The following is a 25427-nucleotide window of genomic DNA, read 5'->3' on the forward strand; positions in this document are numbered from 1 at the left end:
TGTTCAAAGGTGTAATGATAAATATGGCAGCGTGAAAGTATAAATCTATCTATAAGCAGTGGTAGTTACCACCACCTTCTTTGGCCTCCACGTGTTCCTCTTCCCCCTCCCTCAAACATGGAATCAAGTCAGCCGGGTAAATGGATACTGTTAACGGGTGCCCATGCAATTAGTAGGCAGAAACTAATTCGGTTTTTATAATAAAATAATCCGGCAAGTTGGTGACAGGCTGTTGCAACCACCTCCTTAATCCCTGCGAGTGTACAACAATTTTTCCATCGGATAAGCATACTGTAGATGGTAATTTTTTATCCATATTACATACTTAGTTTTTTAATTATTGGAAATAGGTAGTATGGGAATGTATAACTCTTTTTGGATTCTTCTAATATAGTACGAAATATATTGCCCATTTTAAAACCGCATAGAGTATAGTCATGTATACCTGTAGGCTGTAGTATGGAGTTTTTTTTAGGATCTGTAGTATGGAGTATGAACATGTAATGATTGTAGTATGGAATATGCACTACTAACCTAAAATTGGAGTACGAAGTATAACCATTTGATTATTGGAGTATGGAGTATTAACACCAAGCTGGAGTATGGAGTATTAAAACCCTTTTACGTGTATGTGTCCCAAAAAAGTAGTATCTCGTGTGTATGTTCGTTTTAGAATTATGGTGCGTACAACATACTATACTATAGTATGGAGTATATTTACAAATTTTCACATAGAAGTTTTTCTAAACAAAGAGTATGGGTGTATGTGTATATATATATATATTCTTTTCAAAAAAAGAGTATGTAGTATATCTTTTTCATGTAGATATAGTTTTTTTAGTATGTAGTATGTAGTATGTTGTAGGTAGTAGTATGGAGTATATGTGCATATAAAAAGGGTGTATGTCCTGGCAAAAAAAAGAAGAAAAAGAAGTATGTATGGAGTATACATATAGGAGTACCGTGAACGTGATTTACAACAGTGTATCTACATAGACATCTAGCTAATGCATCCGATCAGATCAGTATGAAGTAGTACACGGCACCTAATGGCATGCATGTACATGATGCAGACGTGATGCCATGCATGGATCATCGGAAGATCTCAATGGGAGGTTCCCATGATCTCCGCCACCGTACATCATTAGCGGCGCCATCGTCGTGCGCCGTATGTTGCCCTTGCACCGCTGAACTTGTGGACATGCGGCCATTCGTCGTCGTTGCCGTCGCAACTAAGTAGGGCTGCATCTGCGCGCCTGCAGCAGCCGTACGTTGTTCTCGTCGCAGCTGACATGCCGATAGTCGCCTGTTAGTTTCTGCGCCTCCTAGGTATTGACACTGTCGGCAAACACTCGAATGCAGGAGCAGCATCAATCCATGCACGCTCAAGACAGGACTCAGCGGAAAAAAGGAATAAAAATCAGTATCATGTATACATACAATTGCTTTTCGATCCAATTTCATACTTGAAACACGTCATTACAGTTGGCAGGGATGGGGAAGGACATGGCCGGAGGCCGGCGCTGGAGAACATTGGAGCCATGTCCCGCCTGATGATTAAACAAAAGCATAATAGGAAATGAATCAGCTTCTCACGTATATGCATGTACTTCAGCAGAACAATGATTGCGTACCTTTTTCCTTTAGCCGTTTTGTTGAATATCCGCTGGACGTAGAGATCTAGTTGGAGAGAGAGATGAGGTTATTTTGATTGCATGCCTCCAGATCCAATCTTAAATATATACAGACGACCAAAACGATCGGCTAGGCTAAGAAAATCGGGGGCTCAGCAAACTAATTAAGTGGGTCCAAATAAATCCACCTTGCCTCCACCCATAACCCGTTAAGATGAGATCGGATCTTGATGCAATCTGATGGCAGCGGGGCAGTGGTAACTACCACTAGGTGGTAGGATGTATTTTTTCTATATATATATATATATATATATATATATATATATATATATATATATATATATGGCTATAGCAAAAGGGCCCGTGCGTTGCAACGGGTAATAAAATTGCAATATTCAAATCAATCCATCGAGAACATAAACATCATTTGGTCAAAAAAAGAACATAAATATCTAAATGAATATATAAAATATATATTAAATCAAATCAAATGAAATCGGTGGCTGGGAGCACTTAAGAAATAGTAGTGCTAATATTACACATATAGTAATTGACTACCCACAAGCTTAGAGGCCACAATTTATTCTAAAAGCCTTAGTTTAATTTAGCGATTGAAACATCCATTATCCAATGTGTCAATACAAACATTGATTATATTGCAAGAAACACTGTGTATTACTTTTAAAATCTAGTAGCTTACTCAATCAAATGTTTGGCACTACTTTCCATCAGTTTTCATTAGTCAACAGTATAGCGTACAAACCCAGCATAAAAAAATAATTCAAATCTCAAGAAAATCTGATTCACTCTCTCGGTCTTATACAAACTTCCGAGTAATAGAAGTACACAGTGACACTAATATTATTATATCAGCCAAGGTTTCAAGATTAGACAAAAAAAAGTACCTTGAGTTATTGAAGGCACAAATTATTAGTTTTGGGAATCCTTGGATTGAGAATTATATTTGTGACCCATTGATCATGTGGATGGAATAAGATGGACATGGCACACACTGAAGTAATTCTCAGGTAAATTTCGGGTAAAAAATAACTCTTAATCTTCATATAAATTAGATAGAAGGAAATATCATGAAGATGTATGCAGAATCGCAGACATATGTTCTCACTTAGCAAAATAAGCAATGAAATTCAGAGTCAACTTTGGTGTCAGCCCATATTGTAGTATACAGATAAAGTAATTGGTCTCATGTTCTAGTTTTCAGGCTCTGATGGTTTCTGTAATGGTTCTGAAAGTGAACAAGTAATGGTTTTCAGGCTCATATTTCATTGGTTTCTTGTTCACTATAAACCATCAGAAAACCATTAGAAAACCATTAGAGCCAGAAAAATGGTTTCTTGTTCACTATAAACTTGTACAGTTAGCATAACAGAGTATACAGAATCGCAGACATATGTTCTCACTTAACAAAAACATTATGGTACTTCTGTTATGCTAACTGTACAAGTTTTGTTTTTGTATCAGTACTGTTATTACATCTGTAGCATGTGACATGCTTTCACTATTCTGATGTTGCTCCTATCCTCAATCTTTTTTAGTAAATTTCATTTGTACTAATAAACCCAACAGTCATAAAAAAACTGAAAGATTGAAAGACACGTATAAAGATGATCTTATAAAACTTGTTAAATGTTTTCCTCCTGGCATCATTTTCTCTTAACTCGGTAAAATATGTTTCCAGTTGTACACATATGGTGCCAGCAGTGTGAATACTTTAAGACGGAATGATAAAATCACAAGTGCTGCTACATATAATCCTACAAAAACAATTCAAGACATGTTTGTACTGAATATGTTAAATGCCAATACCAAGAGCATACCAATTTATCAAGAAGGGTGGTGAATTGTGAGCAGAACACGCTAGAAAGACAAAACCTTTAAGATGTCCCTTTGAACATGAGATGTGGATAGTTTGTATTTACTGAATAGGTTCTGCTCCTGCCATTTACCTAACAAATTATTCAAGTTCACCAGTTGCATAAAAAAATTAAGTTAAGATGTCAGATGTTAAGTTACTCACAGGGATACAAATGTGCATCTCAAGCTCAAAGGTGCGGCACAGAAGATTTCCTTCACTCATAGTCACACAAATTTTACAGAATTCATACAAACAAATGGTCGAATGGCAATCTCATTGAACGAGACATTGTCAGACACAATCATAAGCACAGAACAAACTCACCTACATCTATTTCTCTGAAACAGCAAAGACATCCAAAATCCCGCAACAATTCCACCATATTGCCCAATGCCATGCAGCAGCCACCGCCACTACCTGCCCCAGCAACAAAAGTAGCACATACATACCTGGCCTTTGTCTCTGATTGATGCACAGGATGCACCTAGGCTGTGTCCCGGACCACCACCTCCTCGCTCTTCACCTCTGGTCCACGGACGGCCTCAACGCCAAGGATTTCCCGCTGCTCCGCTCCGTCGTGGCCGCACGCGCGCCTAGCAAGCTGCTTGTGTTCGGACTCTCGCCATAGCTCCTCGCGCTCGCCGCGGTCAACTCTGGGCAGGGTGCTGCCACTGCCTTTGTCGAAGATGCGGACAGCGCGCGGGGAGTGCTCATTGGGCGTGGCCCCAGCGTCTCGGCGACCGTCTAGCGGGCAAGGTACCCCGACCCGTCCGGAGGCGTGGGCGGTGCTGCGGCGCGCGAGGTCGAGCCCGGTGTGCCGGCGCCTGACGGGGACGGTGCGCAAGTTGGGCTGCCGGCTTGACCTCTTTGCCGCCGGAGGTGCTTGACGTGAGGTGGGATGTGGTCGTCGGCGGCGTGCCGAGTAGGGCAGGTCCCGGGGAGCCGGGGCAGATGGGCTCCATATACACGAAGACTGCACTCACGCGCGCTACGGGGGGCGAAGCGGTGAACGTGGCGGTGCACGAGTTGAACCAGACGACGGGAAGATCTGACGTCACAACCAATCTTCTCCACCCAGGGGCGCCATGGCTGCCGGCCGACGAGCGCCTCACCGCAGCTGCTGGCCAACAAGGACAGAGGAGCACGGGTGCTAGGATGGAGATGCACCTAAAGGGGGGGGGGGGGGGGTGGGACACCGGAGGTGGAGGAGAGGCCGAGAGGGTCGGAGGCGGAGGGGAGAGCCGGACTGCCGACGAGCTCGCCGACGAGAGCCCAACCGAAGGTATCCCCCTTCGACCTTCTCTGCCACTGGCTGGATAAGATGAACAAAGGAGCGCGGGTGGAATTCTAATAAATTCAGGGGTCAATTTGTAAAATCACAACGTTTTCCAAATACACTTAAATCAGGACCGCGGGTTGATTTCCTGAAAACTGCGGGGCTTTTCTGCAAAACGTGCGACGACGGACGACCAAAAGCAATCGGTGGTTTATTAGTAGGTGAAGATATATATATATATATATATCTTTACCTACTAATAAACCGGCTATTGCTTCTGGTCGGACGTCGTCGTCCTTTTTGCAAAAAAGTCCCTGTAGTTTTTGGTAATTGAACCCGCAGTCCCTGTTTAAGTGAATCTGAGAAAATGCTTCATTGTTTGCAGAAAACCCCTGCATTTATTAGTTTTCAGCCCGTGATCCTTCCCCAGTTTCCCCTCTGCCCCGACTAAAAAAATCCCCTCTGTGCCAGCCGGCGCCCGACGGCCCGATTCAGCGCCTCCCGCCGGAGACCGCCCGCCGCCGACGAGGGGCACGCCGGTGATCTCCCCCAGCCCGCCTGCCCCTCTTTCATATCCGTTCTACTCCTTCTCTCTCGGCCCCCTCGAGCTCGCCTCGATCCATGGCCTCTTCTTAAACCTAGCTCCGGTCACGGCCACGACCGGCTTCGCAGCTCCCGGCCGCCATCGCCTGCGCCTCCCCCCGTGTCTCCCTCACCTCGCCTGTGCAGCACCGTGGTTGTACATCGCCAGCGCCATCAGCTACAGCCCCGCTCTAATCCACCTGCAAGCCATGGACAGCGGCCTGGCTGCTTACTCGTCGCTGGCCTACCAGTACCTCCACCAACATCTCATCCATCTAGATCAGGGGCGCTTTAATTTCAGCAGATTTTCTTCTTCTTTGCAACATGGTAATTTTCTGGGATAGAGTCTTGATTTTAATTATTGCAGAATGGCAATCTGCTTTATGTTGGCTTTATCATCTCAGGATAATCCAGATGTTTTCCTATGCCTTGAAGAGTTGTTGATGGATGATATACATAGGCTACCAGGTGGTAGCTCCAATGTTGCAACTGAGGCCAGCAATGGGTGCTTCTCCTGGGATGGCTCACCTGAGATACCAACGTTGAAGGATCTGAATTTTCAAGCTCGGCAAGGCATGCGTGTTGCACTTTGTGGGACGGTCGGCTCTGGAAAATCAAGTTTGATCACTTGAATTCTTGGTATGGAGCCAAAGCTATTAGGAGAGGCCAAGACTTGCGGAACAATGGCATATGTCAGCCACAAGGCATGGATACAGAGCGGCAAAATTCAGGATAACATACTGCTCGGCAAGGAGATGGAGAGTGAGGAGTATGACACGGTCCTTGAGTGGTATTCGCTAAAGAAATACTTGGAGATCAAAATCATTGGAGAGTGAGGCTGCACTCTTAGTGGCAGGCAGAAACAAAGGATTCAGATAGCCCGGGCATTGTGATGTATGCTGACAACTATTTTGTTCCATGATCCGTTCAACGCAGTTGATGCTCATACAGGATCCTAATTTTCCAAGGTAAAAATACAATCTCTCTTTGTTACTGAACCTTTTTCCTAAAATATTCGTATTTGTTCCCCTTGAAAAAACTAGGACTGATCTTTTGATAATGTTATGTAGAATCTTTGCTGAACTCCCATGGTGTTAGTTGTTCTTGAACCGAAGAAACGTGCGGTCTGGAATTGACATCATTCAGTTCCTTGATGAAAACAAAGTTGCATGTCCTTTTAGTCTAAACGTAATATTATGCCTTGGAGCATATGATGGGGGTCAAATCGCAGTTATGAACTGCATTGCACGTGCATGAAGGCGAATGATTTTTCTGGATGCCATTGCCATCTGGTACGTTGAGTTTATCAGTGAGTAATTGGTACAAAGTTCAGATTATCAGTTTATGTTTGTCTTGGCAGATCGATGGTTTCGCCGCGGTCGTTGGGAGAAATATCATCGACGGTAGGGGAAAAGCGGGTAGGCTGAGGCGGGCACCCACACCAAGCGGCCGACCCACGAAGGCGGCCATGCAGCTCCGCCTCGTGCCTCTCTCCCCATCTCTATGTTCGTGTCAAACCCAGCGCAAGGTAGAGGCAGAAGAGGAGGCCGGGAAGAGAAGCTGCAAGGTAGGAGGCTTTTGATCTGAAGGCAACAGTTGGGCGATCTGCTCACAAAGACACACCTCTATTTTGAATTTCAACTTGAAAAGATTGATCAGGTCACGAATGTAGCTTGGCTATGTCTCTCACTGGTGCTGAACAATGTTTTGCTTATTTTCATCTTGGTTGCTGACATTGGTGGTGTTATCTGTCAGAGAAAGTTGTTGAAGTGGAAGAAGGTGAACCTGTAGAAGAGCTGAAAAAAGGATGTGGTAGAGACAAGGAAGCAAAGCCTAAACAGTATAATGATGTGAGTTCAAATTTCCTCTGTTTTCTTCCCTTCTTCATCTATATGATAGCATAGCTGTCTTCTAGATTATGCGAATGTCTTTGGTTGTCATATACTGCGGATGCATTGTAGTTTGATGGTGTCGTCTGTATTAACTGCTCAACAGAGTTTCCTTGAATAATTATACAGATACTGTTCTATCTCTTATTGTTTCATAAAATTCTAATTAACCGCTCAACCTGTGACAGTACTACCTCGCCCAGCCGCGCATCCAAGATGCGGCGCTTGCTGGAAAGCTGGTCAAGTAGGTCCTCGACTGCGAGATTTAGCTGGTTGATCCTGTGCATTAGCCTAATTGTTACAATAAACGGACTTACAACAATGATGCTTTCTATATTGAATTCTTATATTGGACCTCACCATTGCTTAGTTTCCTTTCCTGATGTCAAGACACAAAGAATTTGAGATTCAATTTATCTTTTTTAGTTTTCATACTAGAGTGCTTCATTTATATGTATTACTGTAGACACATGGGAATCCTCAAGGTGTCAGGCTTGTTCTTATTATTGCTCATGCAACCCTAAACTTCAGTTAAATGCCTCCTATCCCCAACACGCCTGTCCCAACTCGCAAAGTATCTAGGACAAAGAGAAGTGTACTATGAAAGGAAATGTGTGCCATTTTTATCAAATGCCTCCTATCCCACCCCCACCCATGTGTTTCTCCTAAGTCATCTGCCCTTCCCATGCTGCCTTTGCCTCCTTTGTGTATCACCAGATCATCATCGATGTTGGCCGCACCCGCACCATTGTCCCATCCACTTCTTCATCCTCCTCTCTACTACTTGCAAGTGTCGCAAGCTACAGACAACAATTTTTACTATGTTCTTGACATTGTAAAAGTCTCACGTTCTGGAACCTACACACTTAAATGTCTGCTAGAGATGTTTATCGCATCATAAACTATGTGTTCTACACATGCCAACGGCATGGAGGGAAGGAAAATAAGCGGCGATATGGATGAGATATCGTGTTGAAATAGAGGACCTGGATCTGCTCCAGGGAGGGGGCCTTAACTAAGGACCTGAGCTATTTTTGTATCTCCCGTTGCAACGCACGGGCATTTTTGCTAGTATATATATATATATATATATATATATATGTATATATATATATATATGTATATATATGTATATATATATGTATATATATGTATATATATATATATATATGTATATATATGTATATATATATATATATATATATATATATATATATATATATATATATATATGAAACTTAATAACTCGAGCTTTTCATTTCTTCAACTTGCTCTGAAAGTGATGGTTTTCAAAAGAAAATACTACAGCAACTAAGAAGATAGTAGTGGTTACAAGAGCATTGGTTTCTTGTGTAGTACTAACTAGCGGGTAGTGCGCGGCGGCACGCCGCGCCACGTAGATCGATAAGCTATTTAGTTTTTCTAAAAATATTTATTGGGTAAGTCCTCCCAAAACTTGAACGTAGCAACGTAGTTCATACAAGGATAGGGTACATGTAGTTGATACATGCATAGGTGATCAGCAAAGCGTACATCTAGTTGGTACATGCATAGGTGATCTACAACATGTAGTGATAGTGGATGCTGGATGCAGTATTATGAAGCTCTTGTTCTCTTCTTAGACCCCAGCTTGTCTCTACGATGTAGTGGTAGATAGATGAAGCTGGTTCTTTTGCTCTTGTTCTTGATGGTTTGTTTGATGCGTAGACAATGTTAAAGTTGCTACTGGGTGCACGTCCTGGCTCTCAGACGGTTTAGCAAATTATCTTGAAATTGGAGAAAAATCTTTTTGAGGACCCTTGTTCGCCTCACATCCATTTGTCTGACAAATAATTAAGGACAGAGGAAGTATCAAATTTTCTCAAAAGGTTGCCACATCCTAGAAGCAAGTTACACCAGAAAATATATATGCATCAGTATTCCATACCGATTGATTCCCCTCCAGAATGCTCTAGATTATCTCTATGTTCTAAATATTGCAAAGAAAAACCAAAGTACAACAGTACTACAATGTACTCCCTCTGTAAAGTAATACTCCACTTTCTAAATCACTAAAGTAATGATCAGTTCCGCTCCACTATTGTGTTGTTGAGTAAATCCTGAACGTTGTCTTGAGCGCGCCATGATTGTGGTCGTTGATGACTATACCGTGATATGTGCAAAGTTGATGAAGAGTAGCTCGAGCAACCTTTTTCTTCTGAAAGCTATTGATCACAAAATTTGCAATGCCAATTTAACTTCAGAAAGAACATGGAAACATGGATCCTTCTCTCAATCGCAGAAGTTGATGTGCTTGATTACTAAGAGAGTATAGATCTCAAGCCAAGAACAATAAGCATTTAAGCTACTTATAACTTGATTTTCCATGAGAAAGAACATATGTTAAATCATATTTAAAATATTATGCAGTCATGAAAGCATAGAAGCATCAGAATTTTCCACTGAAGACACAATGTCAGTGCACCAAAAAATAGGTCAAGAGAAGTGAAAGGAAAGAAGATCAAGTAAATAAACTTGGAAGGAGATCTACAGGAAGTAATTATTCGCTTAGTTATTTTTAAGAAAGGATAAGAAGGGCATATATAGGGGAGTATGTATTTTGTTTTCTAGAATATGCCCGAGTATGCGTATTATGCATTAAAGGAGAGGGGAAAAGAACCCCAGCGAACAACTCTTTCATGTTTTACAAATAACGTAATTAGAGTTGAATTAACTGAACTGGTACAAATAGGGGAGTATGTACATCAAAACTGCACACATCCACGTTTTACTGATACCGCCATTAGAGCTAAATTAACTGAACTGAATCTGTTCCTTGTATGGGCAACAATACTAAGCGTTTAACTGAACGACCCCACAGACAGTCAAATGATGCATATAACTGCTGCATGCTATGTGGGAGCGGGAAAAAACACTCCTTGAAGGTAATTTAAGCATCCTTGGTGGAAAAACTGTATTACTATAGTCAGAATCCATATATGAAAACAAAGTAAGTAAAATAAAATGAAATGGAAAACGCTCCGCACAAAATATAGATATGTACGAACTGCTAGGATAGAAAATAAATTAAGGAATGCCTTGGAGAGAGAACTATTTACACATGAAAGAAGTGAGCTATCATGCTGGAAATTCGGATGCATGACTAAACATCCAACCAGGAATAAAAATGAGGTAAGCTGCTAGATCTTGCCTGTTGGTAAATGCCTGGCCATATTTTTATTACAAAAAGTTTCTAAATTCAGATTGGATAGAACAAATAAAGCATTGTTTACCCTTTGCATAACTTACCTGGTGATAGCAAGTACAAATACTCCTACGAAAGCTTCTACACCATCTTATCATGTTAATGCATATATTTTTGTAAGTTACTCAAATATGGACCACGATCTCCTAGAGAACCAAAGACCAATTACGTGGTATAGTAATGTCTAAACAGAGGAAGCTGATGCTAGTTGTCCATGTGCCTGATACGATTTGCACTTGAAAAAAAATCAATTTACACCTGCACGCCAAGAGTTCATGGTTACACAAAATAATCAGAAGAGTTCAGGTTCACTGAAAGTTCAATATAGAATAAAGCATCGTGGATGTGTTATACACACATGTTGAATGCAAGGAATAATAAACCACTAACTGGACCATATCCAATGTTAAATACTTTGCAGAATCTATATTGGTGGAATAGTCTTGCTACTTCTCACTGAAAGTATTGCTGAGGGAGAAAGTACAGTTCAAACCCTGATCTGGACTGCATCATCACACATAGGAGCGTTGAGGAGAAGATCTTACGGAAGCAATCAATTAAACCGTTCACGTATGAGAAACTTGACACCGATGTCTCTAGGTCATGAGATAAGGCACAGTAATACCACAAAGAAGTAGAAGTAACATGATTATTTGTAATTCTATGAAATAAACATTCCAGTCAAAAACTACAATTACGGATTGCTAAATTTGCATGTGAAATTTCTCCACATTAGAGTACTACCATGGACAATCTTACAATCTCCCCTAGTTTGTTTTTACTTTTATCTTTGAAGGGCAGCCCATATGAATATGAGAGAAGATATACCTTTTATGACTGCTAAACATCGTCACCACAATATCTCAATAGTAATAAGTCCTCTTTCGTATGACCGGTATTTCCAAGGCATTCTCTTTCCGTACATCACGAACTCATCAATCTGAAAAAAATAAATAGATAAAGTCAAGTAAATATATACCAGCATAGAAGATAGTCATCCAGATATTCATTTGCTTGGTCAGATATTAATTTGCAAATAAGAAAGAGATCATCCAATTACATAGAAAAAATCATAAAAGATATTCAAGTACACGCCATAAGCATATCGGCATCATGATTGCTAAATCCAGGAACAAAGTGAGCACTTGTAAAAAGGCATCCCTGCACTGAACTAATTGCTCCAGCCACACGTCCACAAAATAGTGCACCCATGGAACAGAAAACATGTAAATACTTCATCCCTTGTGTTGAGCTAATGCCATGTCGGATATACTGCAGGCAGACATGCGAATGCATCAGGTAGCGCACACATGACGCAGCTGCAGCAGGAGCACACAAGCCGCACATGCACGGGACATATCACATGGCCAAGAGTGTGCTGAGGGGCAGCCGGCGTGCACTCGCCGCAAAGCGGAGCAACAGCGAGATTGGGCACCTCCTCAGGTTGGCTTCAGGGGCGAAATGTTGGCATCGCCTGGCTCGAGCCCCTCCTCTTCGTGGAGCTCGACCCGAGGGAGGAAGAGGAGTGGAGAAAAATATAAAGAAGGAATCTAAGCCATCGATGCCTGCTCTGTTCGCTGCTCTCGTGGAGGCGTGCACTTGCGATTGGAAGAGGTGACAAGGAAGGCAAGTAGAAAAACGAACACCACTTAAATTCAGGCAATCGCCGGCCATACGCCCCAAGAAAAGAAAAAAGGACACCCAGCTGCTCACCTGACGCCGGAAAAGATCAAGCCTTCTTCAAGATGGAGACGGTCTGGTCCAGGCAGGGGTCATCGGGAGGAGGAAGTAGCCAAAGAAATCGTCGGCAGGGCGCTGCCCTCCTCCCCGTGGCCCTCGACGGAGCCATGGGGCTCGACACCCTCGAGTCCGAAGCGGCGGCGGTGTCCATGCTTTTTTTTTTGCAACCCTGAGGCAGTAGAGGAGAGGTGGTTCAAGGAGCGAGGGTTTCATTTGATCGGGGCGAGGTGGGCCCATAGAGCGGTGGAGGACTTCGCCCGAGTTTTCCAGAGATTATCTCACGCATGGCAGCGAAACACGTGGAGAGTACGTGGCACACCACAATTCAGTCAAACCAGCCACCGACGTACCCCCATCTCACGTGAAAAGCGCTGAGCAAGATAAGAAAAGAGATACACTCCTATCTCACGCGTCATGTAAACAACGGCAGTAAAAAAAAGTCCAAAACACCAGGTAAATTGAACCCTTACGGGCCTAGTATTCTATTTATGTAATCCGAGAACCACGCTTTCTGATCGAATTCTCAAGCGCACGCACGCACGCATACGCGGTTGCACTGAACACGGGAGTCAGGACACCAAGTTCAGCGCCTGGTTCACCTGCGCTCTCGACGCGAGCGCAGAGGTTCCGTTGTGCTTGAGGAAGCCGGAGTACCAGCGAGCCGAGAGCCTGGCTTGCCGCGGCCGCCTCTCATCGGCGAAGTCGACCCGATACAGTCCGTACCTTGACTGGTACCCCGCCAGGAGCTCGAACAGGTCCATGAATGCCCAGGCGAAGTAGCCTCCCACGTTGGCTCCATTCCTGCACAACAAGAGAGCAGATAACCGATGAACGAAAAAAGAGGGAGCAGATAACCGATCCTGTTGCTGGGGAAATTTTAACATCCGAATTCCATTTGCTTTCGGAGTGCATGAATGAACGGGGAGAGCTGCTTTTTTGTAGTACTACTGTTTTGAAACGAAATGCTGAAGAAACTGCATGTGTTTGGTCTTTGGTCTCGACGCACCTCATCGCCTCTAGTGTGCCCTCCATGTAGCTGCTCAGGTAACCGATCCTGTCGGTGTCATCCAGACTGTCGTCAGCAGATCCCATACCTGAAACAAACTACTACACGATTAAAGATGCAACTTTGTTTGTTTGTCGGAGAATTGATTCCGGTTGGAAATTCTGCTTGCCATTCTCTTGGACATAGACGGGAAGGTTCCCATAGGTTTCTTTCAGGTACTCCAGTGCAAGTTGCAACCCTTTGGGATCACTTGTAGTGTGTGTTGGGGGGCCCTGCAGACCAGCAAAGGTTATCTTTATAGTTATCATCAAGTTTATGATGTCAATTTCATAAGCGAGTCCTAATCTCTTGATTCAATTCAGAATTCAGAACACATAACCCTGACCCAATGGATGGACAGTGCATGGCCCAAAGAACTGGAGTTAGCAACTTCTTTGCAAAACACATTGATGACATAATTTTTTACCTGACCAGCTGGCGGGTCGGTCCTAGAACCTGCATCACAAAGGAACCACTTGTTAGAACAGTACAGCAAGTCAGCAACTCACGGCTTGGCATTGTTTGCCTGTATATACAGTACATCATTGTGATTCATGACAAGAAAAATGAATCAAATTGCACACACCCACATGTCACACAATTATGAGTGGTTAAGCAACAACCTAGTATCACTATCCAGAAAGCAACTACCTCTTGAATCAATTGACATGTCTGCGGTGTAGTCTCGAACACCTGTATCTAGAGGGCGATCATTCACGTAGACAGAAAAATAGTGATTTATTCCAATAAAATCTAAGGAACCCTTGATAAGTTCAGACTGAACGTTTGTGAAGGGTGGAAGGCGAGAGCCGACATTCTTCTTCATTACTTGTGGGTAGTCCCCAAACACCAATGGCTCTAGTATCCTGCCAGCACCGCACTTAAGATCTCCGCAAATGAATGGATTATGTAGGTTAAGTGCTTCCAGTGATAAAAATGAAGGTAGAAAAATCATACCAGCCATACAAGAAATCTTTACATCTCTGAGTTGCTTCTAGATCCGCGGTGGCATTTGTCAGTGGATAACTCCAGTAGGAGTAGATATTTATGCCAACAATTCCTTTCTGCTTGTGCTGCATCCAAAAGGTTCCTTTTCATTTGTTATGAGCCTGCACCTCCGAAAATTTACATCGTAACAGGGAAGCAACTGTGAATGGAATACTTATTTTAGGGGAAAAAAGCAGGAGTACTGCCACTCCATTAGTGGAATAAGAGTCTATACACACTCCTATTTTGAATGTAACAAGGACAGAACCTAAACAATATAAACCGACAATTCCCCCATGATATACTGCTGCCAAAAAGGAACTAAAATATGGTTATTGTGTATTTGACTGAAAATGGTGCCTCCACTCTAGAGTAAAACTAAGATCACTTAATGTGGCACTTTGCAAAGAAACTAAGTAGCACAAAAAATATTTTGGGTACAAGACCATTCACTTACTTGATATTTATCTCTGTACAGTCTGAAAACTGATGCATGCGCCATAAGGATATTATTAGCGGCTATGTATGGTTCGATGCTAGAGTCCCCAGCGGTGCACTTTGTTGCTCCAAATGGATCTGAGCAACGGCCAGGAGGAAATAGAGCATTGCCATAAGAGCCAAGTACACCGATGTTTGCCTCGTCCATAGTTGTCCAGGATGCAACCCTGTTTCCGAACTCCCTGAAGCAAACATCTGCATATGCTGTGAAATCTTCACTGCATTTTGTGGATACAGAAATATGAGTATGCCACAAAGATTATGTCATAAGGATGTCAACGATAATATAAAATTGTCACCAGATTCACCCCAAAAAATTGACGCTGCAATGGAGTTCTTTATTTGGTAGTGAGATATGAACTTACACAATTTTGGGGCTTAACCATCCACCATACTCGTCTTCGAGAACTTGAGGGAGATCTACATGGTGAAGTGTGATGTGTACTTGAATTCCTGGATAAATATCACATACACCGGTGAGTTGAAATGATCAATGCGTTTGGCTTTTATTTGGTATGCTTCTTGATTCTTGAAAGGAACCGACATTTACATTGATTCTGATTATATGAAGTATGAACCTTGACTGCAGTTAAATATTGCAAAGGTCCTAAAGATACAATTACCATGATTCACTAGCTCATCAATGAGGTTATTGTAGTACTCTAGCCCCTTGGGGTTGACAGCTCCGCGTCCACCTGCAAACCGAAAATTTTCAGAAAAAAAGAGATAAATTAGCAAACTAAAGCGGATGTGGTTGGGTAGAGGTTATGAGGAATCATGTACTTGGAATGAGCCTTGACCAGGATATGGAGAACCTATAGGCCTCTAGGCCTGTCTCAGACATGAGCTTGACATCCTCCTGCAAAATCAGATAAGCCTAATTTATTCAAGAACTGCTAAAGCAGAGAAACGGACAAGATTTGGCAAGAACTTGTATTATTTACCATGTATTTGTGGTACCCATCTGCAGCAACATCTCCTGTGCTTTTGTCTGCCATTCTGCCTGCAGGAACAAACCAAACTGCCAAAATTAGCCTAAGTGCAACAAACACTCCAAACTGCAAATTGTTCTAAAACGAGGGCACTCGTATCAAATATCCACTCAACGCATCAGGAAAAACTGACCACATATTGCTCAAGATGCTACTGTATTCTGACGCGTATGGGAAGTATCCAGTCTGACAGAGTGACAGTCATATGGGAAAACCAGAGAGAAATTTCACAAACATGTTAGCAACCAACCTGCGTGAGTGAAAGTGTCCCAGTTGCTTGGGCTCCTGCCATCCTCAGCAACAGCACCCTCATACTATCAAATGCAAAAGAAGAATCAAAATTCATTAACTAAACACGCCAGAACTTTCAGCTCAAACAAGATAGACTGACTGCTTACTTGATATGCCGAGGTCCCAGATCCAAAGACGAACTCCCGTGGGAAATCGCTTCTTGTGAGGCCAAGGTCAGCCGCGGTTGCATCCTGAGCCCAGAGGGACAGCAGGAGGTAGAAGAAGGCAGCGGCACCCATACCCATCTACCTATGCTTGTGCCTTTCTGTCTGTGCATAGTTAGGAGATCTATATCAACCATACTACTTAAATTCCCTCCGTCTCAAAATAAGTGTCTTAACCTTAGTAGTACTTAATAATGTTTCTCTGAAGTCAGACCTCGTGATCCTCGTGGATATGTGCAGCTTCAACGCTGGCACCGTGCGTGCCTGCACGCTTCGATGCAAACATTTATCTGAGATGTACATGCCCTTCATTTTCCATTCCAATAAATGCAGCTGGGGCTTTCTTGATACTGTACTCCACTACATTTAGTTGCCGCGCTGATGTAGGTGTGTCCAACTGCCCCTTCAGCAATTTGGCGGCCAAACACGCCACGGATCTGATGGATAAACACGGAATAGCGACATTCTCAAAAGAAAAACACGGAATAGCGACAGCATCCAATTAAGAAAAGACACGCTCATTTGGGAAGCTAGATGGAATCATGGAAAGTTGGGCTGTGTACCGAGAAGAAACGAGCGGGGCGGATGGTGAGCATCAGCAGTTCAGCACCTGCCCCTCTTCCCCGGGTTAAGTGGGCTCTGACGGAATCTTGGAAACAGTCGGTGGAAGACGAACGGCATCCGTAGATGGAAAGCTGCAGCCGGCTGGGGAACGGAGAGCTTGGCGGCGCCGCCGAGATTGAAGAAGAGCCCACGGTTTAACAGAGGAATCGAGGCCCACAAGTGGAGCGGAGGAAGAAATGCTTAACTTGTGCGGAGGAGAAAAAGGCGATCCGTCGCTAGCTCGGTGGCTTCTGATCTCGCCGCCGGAGGAGAGACGATGAGTCGATGACCCCGCCGGTTGACTGAGAAGACACCGTCGAGCCGTCGAGTGTTTTCGAACGGCTCCGTTTATGTCTGGTGATTTTTGTTTTAAAGGACGTCTGGTGATTATATAGCTGGGCCTCCTTAACTAGCTTGACCTAGTTTATGGTTTCTTTCTGGGGCCTGCTACGCGTCCGCCGACTGATCCTTTTAAAAGATCGGCCGGGTCGCGAGCCATCTGATTTGTGTATGCATGAATCGTCAATTCATCTTCCCTAATTTCTTGCAATGATGCTCTTGTTGCAAAATCCCCTTCTCACTTGATTTCTGCAACATGAACCTGTTGGAAATATGAGTAATTCACCAAATGATTTTATTAACAGAAATATTAGATAAAACATGACTAGTATAGCAGTGGTAAAACAAGCCATGCGATTTGACAAAGAGAAGGTAAACAACATCTTTATATATGAATCGTAACTAAACATATCTAGAGCAGACAATATAGCAAGTTGCATATATGAAATAGAGTCTAACATATCTAGTGCAAATACTAGAACAAGGAACTGTAGCAGGACCTCTAATAGAAAGAGGAAGAACACGTACGGGACAGCAGCAGCAGCAGAAGCGCTGGACTTGGGGTCAGTGTCCTCGCCAGCCATGTCGTCGAGGAGGTCGTGGACGTCGGGGAAGTAGTCGTCGGAGTCCAGGGCGTCCGTGACAAAGAAGTCAGTAGTCGCGCGAAGCGCTCCCCCAAAACCTTATCACCCTTCTCCCCTACAGGACTCAAAAGATGCGGTTTTGGAGGCCTACTGTCCCGACCTGCGGTGCACGCTGCAAGCCGGGATGGGGAAGATCGTAGCAGTAGCTCAGTGGTCGGAAACTCTGAGGCGAGAAGGTTGTGTTGTTCTGGTGCGTCTCTCTAAGAGGAGCGACCTCCCTTTTATCGGCGCAAGAGAAGGAGGCGAGAGGGCAGCGACGGAAGGCGAAACAAAGAGACGGAGATGAAGCGAACAGCCAGCAGCCGAAGGGCTGCACCGTTCGCATTCGAGCTCCACTTTCGCAAAAATCTTTTCAGCTTTCGTGTGACCTTTCGTATAGCTGTAGTGCGTGGCAAAAATTTAGACATCGGCCCGGCTCATTCCCGCAACCCGCGGTGCGACACGTTGTGAAGAGGCGTGGCGGGCGGCGGAGGAGGAGCGCGCGTGGATGTCCCTCTTGTTCTCATGCTCATACAAGTGGGGAAAGAACCTCCCTTATAAAGAGGTCCAATTCCCTCTAAACTAGCAATGTGGGACTAAACTTTAGTTTCACCTTTTGCCTTGCACGAATGGGCTGCGTGGGCCTCTAAGATTTATTAGGAATTTCTGAAACTGCTATTGGGCTAGGCCCAAAATAGACAAAATTCCAGCAATCCCCCACCACATCCCAGAGGCACACAAAATTTGCCTTTGGTTCCAAAACACTGTTTTATATACCGGTACTGTAGTGGAGACTATTAAGTTGAACTTTCACCTAGAACTCTATGCTACAGTCGTAAGCAACTTGAACAGTGGACTGGGCCTTAAACTGCAAGTTTTCTGCGAATCTAGCTTCACACAAAGCCTTGACCAATACGTGGCTATCGTGGGTCTTCCCCGCGGATGGAGCTTATGCGCCATACTCCAAGACCTTTCATGAGTTTACTAGAGAGAACGCTACTCTCATAGATTGCGACGTTTAACAATCAGACTCATATAGGTGTGTTCTTCAAAAAATGTTCTGCATGACAACATCTCTGCTTCAAAGAGCCACTTAGAACACATTAAGATATACATCAACCTGCCATGCAGATTAGGAGAGTATTGCATCTTCATGGAGTGGTATTGTTAATAGTAAGGATACTCTCCTCTCAGTTGATCAACAACTTGTCTTCCACATCTAATTCACGGGATCTTCGATCACAAAGAATAGGTAACCACTGCGAACAACTCATATTGTGGGTCTCATAACCATCTCCCTCGATGCATTATCTATCACATTACGTGATTGACCCTTAGTAAAAGGATCTGCCAGATTTTTAAACGATTGGATATAATCCAATGCAATAACTCAGGAGTTTCTCATTTTTCTAACAGACTTTAACCTTTTCTGAACGTGTCTTGATGACTTCATGTTATCCTTTGAGTTGTTCACTTTTGTGATCACAGTTTGATTGTCACAGTTCATAAGGATACCCGGTACAGGCTTATCAACAATCGACAAGTCATTCAAGAGCCGACGAAGCCAATCTGCTTCGACCGTAGCTGTATCTAGTGCTGTGAGTTCTGCTTCCATTGTTGACCTCGTTAAGATGGTCTGCTTGCAAGACTTCCAAGAAACAGTGCCACCTCCACGAGTGAATACATATCCGCTCATGGCCTTTCACTACAAAAAAAATACACTTCCGTGATGATACGTGTTTGTCACAGTAGGTCACGTTTTTTGTCATGCATGTACATCCATGATGATTTTATGATAGAATCAAGATAGTCATACATGTGCTATCGTAGAAGTGTTCTATGACATTACCAAAATTATCATCACGGAAGTGGCCACTTCCATGACGATAATTCGCGCATCATAGAAGTGCTTTCGTCAAGGGTGACCGACACGTGGCATCCACCGTAACGGAGCGCTGTTAAGCTATCGGGTCCGGTTTTGGATCCGATAACCCATCAATAGCCCCGACCAATGGGGATTTTCCACGTGTAAAATCATCATTGGCTGGAGTAAACACGTCTCGTCTCACCGTTGGGACAGATGTCATCCACTCATTGGACCGAAGGAGCCTATGATACGTCGACACGTGGCATGGCCCAACAAAGTCCCATTCCTGTGAAAAGGCCGGCCCGTCTGACTTGGTAAAAAGGTGGTGGGTCGTCCCACGGAAAGCCTGTTAAAGGCCTGTTCGCATATAGCTCATTTACAGACCGCTAACATAGGACCCGTTACGGCCTATCCGAATTAGGCCCAGTAGCGTCATCTGGGCCCTCCAATATGATTCCAGTCCGTTTTAACTTCCGGCCCATGTATGGCTCACGACGTCTTTCAGCCCATATGAGGCCCTTTGTAACTCTTGGCCCATTAATGGCCCGTGCTGAAACTGGCCCGTAACGAACAGTGTATCACTTTATACCCATTAACGACCCATTATTCTATTGGGCCGTTTCCAGCCCATGTTAACTTTCGGCCTTCTCAGGGCCCATTTATTCTTGGGATCATTTCCAGCATTCGGTTACTTACGGCCCGTTACTGTCATTTTCTGCTTCTGGGCCAAATTCAGCCCGTTGTTATAGTCGGCCCGTTTGTGGTCCGTTAATACGTTGGGCCGTTTTAATAGCGTCATCAAATACGGCCTATTAACAACGGCCAGTTATGGTCGGCCCATGAACGGACGATTCCAACTCTAGCCCGTTTACGGCTATAATGCGGTCTGTTATTGGCCCATGTTTGGTCGATCGATCATACGGTCCATATAAGGCCCATTGATGATACGACCCGTAGAAGGCCCATTGTGTCTACCGCCCATAGAAGGCCCATTGTTTCTATGGCCCGTAGAAGGCCCATTGTTTCTATGGCCGGTAGGAGGCCTAGCGTCACTATAGTAAATATGTAGCCCATGGTTATTGTGGCTTAGTTTTAAAAAATAGGTTATTGCGGCCACTAGCAAACCGTGGAAAAATAAATGCACTGACTACAAGCAAACAAATAAACAAGACAACAAGGAAATAAATAAGGAAGCAACTTACGCTAGGCTATCATGGCTATTACACATATTACATCCACTCGGCATCAATGTTCGTCACCAGTGCAAATATAGGGAACAAAGCAGCATATAAACGCCGCAGCAAAACAAGTCTAGAACTAAAACCACTTCAAAAGAGCTCAAGAAACAATATGCTGGGTACCCATAATGCTGGCAAGATGCTTAGCAAGCTTATTAACTTTCTCTTGTTTGGCGCTTAAATCCTCCAGCGCCTGCTGTTGCACAAGAAAGTACGCATCTGAATTCTGCAGGGACTTCCTCAGTCCTTCGGCTTCTTGCCACAGCACAGCTGACTGATGCTTTTCAGCTTGTAGCTGAAACTGAAGAAGCCAAAGTGATTCAGGCAGCGAGTTTGAAGAGCTTGTGCCAGTGGTACTGGCCAGTAACTCGAACACTACATCAACGCATGATTGTGGGGTTTTCTCATTGTCTACAAGATCGTTTTTATCACCTTTCTTGGAGACCAACAGGGTTGTCTCACTATCTTGAACCTTATCTGCATTACTTTCTCTACCATTGCGTAGTGGAGTGCTCTTATCCAATATTCTGTTTGCATACTACAAGAGAAACAAGCAGACACATCACAGGTTTAGCTTGTAGTACACGAAACTCATTTTGGTAAACCGGTTCAGTAGTAAGGTGGACAGGATAACAGCATGAAACAAACATATATCTATGTACTATGGTCACTGTATTGTCCATATCATTCTAGTTTATGTTGCCTAATCAAGATAGAGACACAGTTCAACTCATATATTTTTAAGACACAGCAGCATAGACAGAATATAAGTGTGATAAACTACACAGCATTGGCAACACTTGTAATGTGCATCACATGAGAACATAACTGTTTATACAACTTAAACTATAATCAACATAGAGCAAGAAGTTAGAATAGCAATCCAGTTAAAGAAATAGGTTTAAAACATACCTGTTGCGCCATTGGAGTTTCAGTTGGATCCTTCAAATTCGGAAGTAGTTGGTATGAGTAAATACAATGATGCAACAGCAAAGGAGTATGGACCATAGCTACGGAATCTGACCTGAGAACAATTGCTCTTCTACTTTAAATGTAGAGTTTGGGTTAGCTGTGGTGGTCTTCGTGCTTTGGGCACTGCAGTAGCTTTACAAACTACTCGTGTGGGGGTACTCTATGGTGGACATGGTGCTTTGTCAACTAGAAGTGGGTTACTATCCGCTGGGGTTGCGGTTAGATGGGTTGTAGCTGGTTCTCTGCCCAACGATGTAAGTGTGCAATCTGAAAGAGTCTCGATTATTGATGTCTACTACACAACCTTCTTCTTGTAGACGTTGTTGGGCCTGCAAGTGCATAGGTTTGTAGGACAGTAGCAAATTTCCCTCAAGTGGATGACCTAAGGTTTATCAATCCATGGGAGGCATAGGATGAAGATGGTATCTCTCCAACAACCCTGCAACCAAATAACAAAGAGTCTCTTGTGTCCCCAACACACCCAATACAATGGTAAATTGTATAGGTGCACTAGTTCGGCGAAGAGATGATGATACAAGTGCAATATGGATGGTAGATAAAGGGTTTTGTAACCTGAAATAATAAAAACAGCAAGGTAACTAAAGGTAAAAGTGAGCATAAACGGTATTGCAATGATAGGAAACAAGGCATAGGGTTCCTACTTTCACTAGTGCAAGTTCTCTCAACAATAATAACATAGATAGATCATATAACAATCCCTCAACATGCAACAAAGAGTCACTCCAAAGCCACTAATAGCGGAGAACAAACGTAGAGATTATGGTAGGGTACGAAACCACCTCAAAGTTATTCTTTCGGATCAATCTATAAAAGAGTTCGTACTAGAATAACACCTTAAGACACAAATCAACCAAAACCCTAATGTCACCTAGATACTCCATTGTCACCTCAAGTATCCGTGGGCATGATTATACAATATGCATCACACAATCTCAGATTCATCCAACCAACACAAAATACTTCAAAGAGTGCCCCAAAGTTTCTACCGGAGAGTCAAGAAAACGTGTGCCAACCCCTATGCATAGGTTCATGGGCGGAACCCGCAAGTTGGTCACCAAAACATACATCAAGTGGCACGTGATATCCCATTGTCACCATAGATAAACATGGCAAGACATACATCAAGTGTTCTCAAATAAAGACTCAATCTGATAAGAAAACTTCAAGAGGGAAACTCAATTCACCACAAGAGAGTAGAGGGGGGGGGAGAAACATCATAAGATCCAACTATAATAGCAAAGCTCGCGATACATCAAGATCGTGCCATAGAGAGAACACGAGAGAGAGAAAGAGAGAGAGAGAGAGATCAAACACATAGCTACTGGTACATACCCTCATACCCGAGGGTGAACTACTCCCTCCTCGTCATGGATAGCGCCGGGATGATGAAGATGGCCACCGGTGATGGATTCCCCCTCCGGCAGGGTGCCGGAACGGGCTCCCGAGAGGTTTTTGGTGGCTACAGAGGCTTGCAGCAGCGGAACTCCCGATCTATTTTGATATTCGATGGTTTTAGGGTACGTAGGGTTATATAGGCGAAAGAAGTCGGTCGGGGGGTGCTTGAGGGGTCCACGAGACAGGGGGCGCGCCCTGTAGGGGGGCCCTATCTCCTGGGCTCCTCGAACATCTTCTGACGTGAACTCCAGGTCTCCAGGATGATATTCTTCCAAAAAATCACGTTGCCGAAGGTTTCATTCCATTTTGACTCCGTTTGATATTCCTTTTCTTCGAAATACTGAAACAGGCAATAAAACAACAATATGGGCTGGGCCTCCGGTTAGTAGGTTAGTCCCAAAAATGATATAAATGTGTAAAATAAAGCCCGAAAACATCCAAAAGGGGTAATATAATAGCATGGAACAATCAAAAATTATAGATACGTTGGAGACGTATCAAGCATCCCCAAGCTTAATTCCTGCTCGTCCTCGAGTAGGTAAATGATAAAAACAGAATTTTTGATGTGGAATGCTACCTAGCATAATTCTCAATGTAATTTTCTTTATTGTGGCATGAATGTTCAGATCCAAAATGATTCAAAATAAAAGTTCATATTGATAAAAGAAATAGTAACACTTCAAGCATACTAATCAAAGTAATCATGTCTTCTCAAAATAACATGGCCAAAGAAAGTTATCCCTACAAAATCATATAGTCTGGTTGTTGCTCTATCTTCATCACACAAAGTATTTAATCATGCACAACCCCAATGACAAGCCAAGCAATTGTGTAATACTTTAATAATCTCAAACTCTTTCAACTTTCACGCAATACATGAGCGTGAGCCATGGACATAGCACTATATGTGGAATAGAATGGTGGTTGTGGAGAAGACAAAAAGGAGAAGATAGTCTCACATCAACTAGGCGTATCAACGGGCTATGGAGATGCCCATTAATAGATATTAATGTGAGTGAGTAGGGATTGTCATGCAACGGATGCACTAGAGCTATAATTATATGAAAGCTCAACAAAAGAAACTAAGTGGGTGTGCATCCAACTCGCTTGCTCACGAAGACCTAGGGCACTTTTGAGGAAGCCCATCATTGGAATATACAAGCCAAGTTCTATGATGAAAAATTCCCACTAGTATATGAAAGTGACAACATATGAGACTTTCTATCATGAAGATCATGGTGCTACTTTGAAGCACAAATGTGGAAAAAGAGATAGTAGCATTGTCCCTTCTCTCTTTTTCTCTCATTTTATCTCTTTCTTTTTTTTCTTTTTCTCTTTTTTTTATTTGGCCTTTTTTTGGCCTTTTTCTTTTTTTTTCTTACTTTTTCTTTTTCTTTTTGTAAAGTCCAAAGTCTCATCCCGACTTGTGGGGGAAATCATAGTCTTCATCATCCTTTCCTCACTAGGACAATGCTCTAATAATGAAGATCATCACACTTTTATGGATTTACAACACAAAGCTAGAACAAGATATGACTCTATATGAATGCCTCCGGCGGTGTACAGGGATATGCAATGAATCAAGAGCGACATGTATGAAAATTATGAAGGTGGCCTTGCCACAAATACAATGTCAACTACATGATCATGCAAAGAGCAATATGACAAAAGTAATGCGTGTCATATGAATGGAACGGTGGAAAGTTGCATGGCAATATATCTTGGAATGGCTATGGAAATGCCATAATAGGTAGGTATGGTGGCTGTTTTGAGGAAGGTAATGGTGGGTGTATGATACCGGCAAAAGTTGCGCGGCACAAGAGAGGCTAGCAATGGTGGAAGGGTGAGGTGCGTATAATCCATGGACTCAACATTAGTCAAAAGAACTCATGTACTTGTTGCAAAAATCTAGAAGTCATAAAAAACCAAAGCACTACACGCATGCTCCTAGGGGGGTAGATTGGTAGGAAAATACCATCGCTCTTCCCCGACCGCCACTCATAAGGAAGACACTCAATAAATAAAATTGTGCTCCAACTTCATCACAAAGCGGTTCACCATACGTGCATGCTACAGGAATCACAACCCTCAACACAAGTAACTTTCATAATCACCTCAACTAGCATGACTTTAATATCACTACCTCCATAT

The 25427-nt window shown here is 43.2% G+C and overlaps 1 protein-coding gene, 2 long non-coding RNA genes and 1 pseudogene across 5 annotated transcripts; 2 read left to right on the plus strand and 2 right to left on the minus strand.

Moving 5' to 3' along the window:
- Positions 1–911: 911 nt before the first annotated feature.
- Positions 912–1929, minus strand: LOC123071163 (uncharacterized). Its single transcript, XR_006434144.1, has 3 exons — positions 1635–1929; positions 1441–1550; positions 912–1338 (listed from the first exon to the last, which is right to left on the minus strand). It is a non-coding gene; the product is annotated as an uncharacterized lncRNA (long non-coding RNA).
- A 2059-nt stretch (positions 1930–3988) lies between these two features.
- Positions 3989–4830, plus strand: LOC123067622 (protein IRREGULAR XYLEM 15-like; annotated as a pseudogene).
- Positions 4831–5096: 266 nt separating this feature from the next.
- Positions 5097–12642, plus strand: LOC123071165 (uncharacterized). Of its 3 annotated transcripts, XR_006434146.1 has the most exons (6): positions 5097–5695; positions 5773–6336; positions 6439–6660; positions 6729–6935; positions 7124–7218; positions 7446–7689. It is a non-coding gene; the product is annotated as an uncharacterized lncRNA (long non-coding RNA). The 3 variants fall into 3 exon arrangements; XR_006434147.1 differs by lacking the exon at positions 7446–7689 and adding an exon at positions 11780–12642 and having other exon boundaries at positions 5097–6336; XR_006434145.1 differs by having other exon boundaries at positions 5104–6336.
- LOC123071164 (beta-glucosidase 2) lies at positions 9107–17186 on the minus strand. The gene is made up of 17 exons (XM_044494669.1): positions 16782–17186; positions 16433–16655; positions 16162–16323; positions 16014–16077; positions 15716–15774; positions 15555–15630; positions 15395–15466; positions 15137–15224; positions 14731–14989; positions 14244–14359; positions 13938–14152; positions 13714–13742; positions 13417–13519; positions 13248–13335; positions 12841–13042; positions 11330–11441; positions 9107–10759 (listed from the first exon to the last, which is right to left on the minus strand). Exons 3-16 carry the CDS (start codon positions 16297–16299, stop codon positions 11352–11354), a joined length of 1599 nt encoding a protein of 532 aa, XP_044350604.1. The 5' UTR covers positions 16300–16323; positions 16433–16655; positions 16782–17186; the 3' UTR covers positions 9107–10759; positions 11330–11351.
- Between the last annotated feature and the right edge of the window lie 8241 nt (positions 17187–25427).

Source organism: Triticum aestivum, chromosome 3B, assembly GCF_018294505.1.
Source record: "Triticum aestivum cultivar Chinese Spring chromosome 3B, IWGSC CS RefSeq v2.1, whole genome shotgun sequence".
In the NCBI taxonomy this organism is placed as follows: Eukaryota; Viridiplantae; Streptophyta; class Magnoliopsida; order Poales; family Poaceae; genus Triticum; species Triticum aestivum.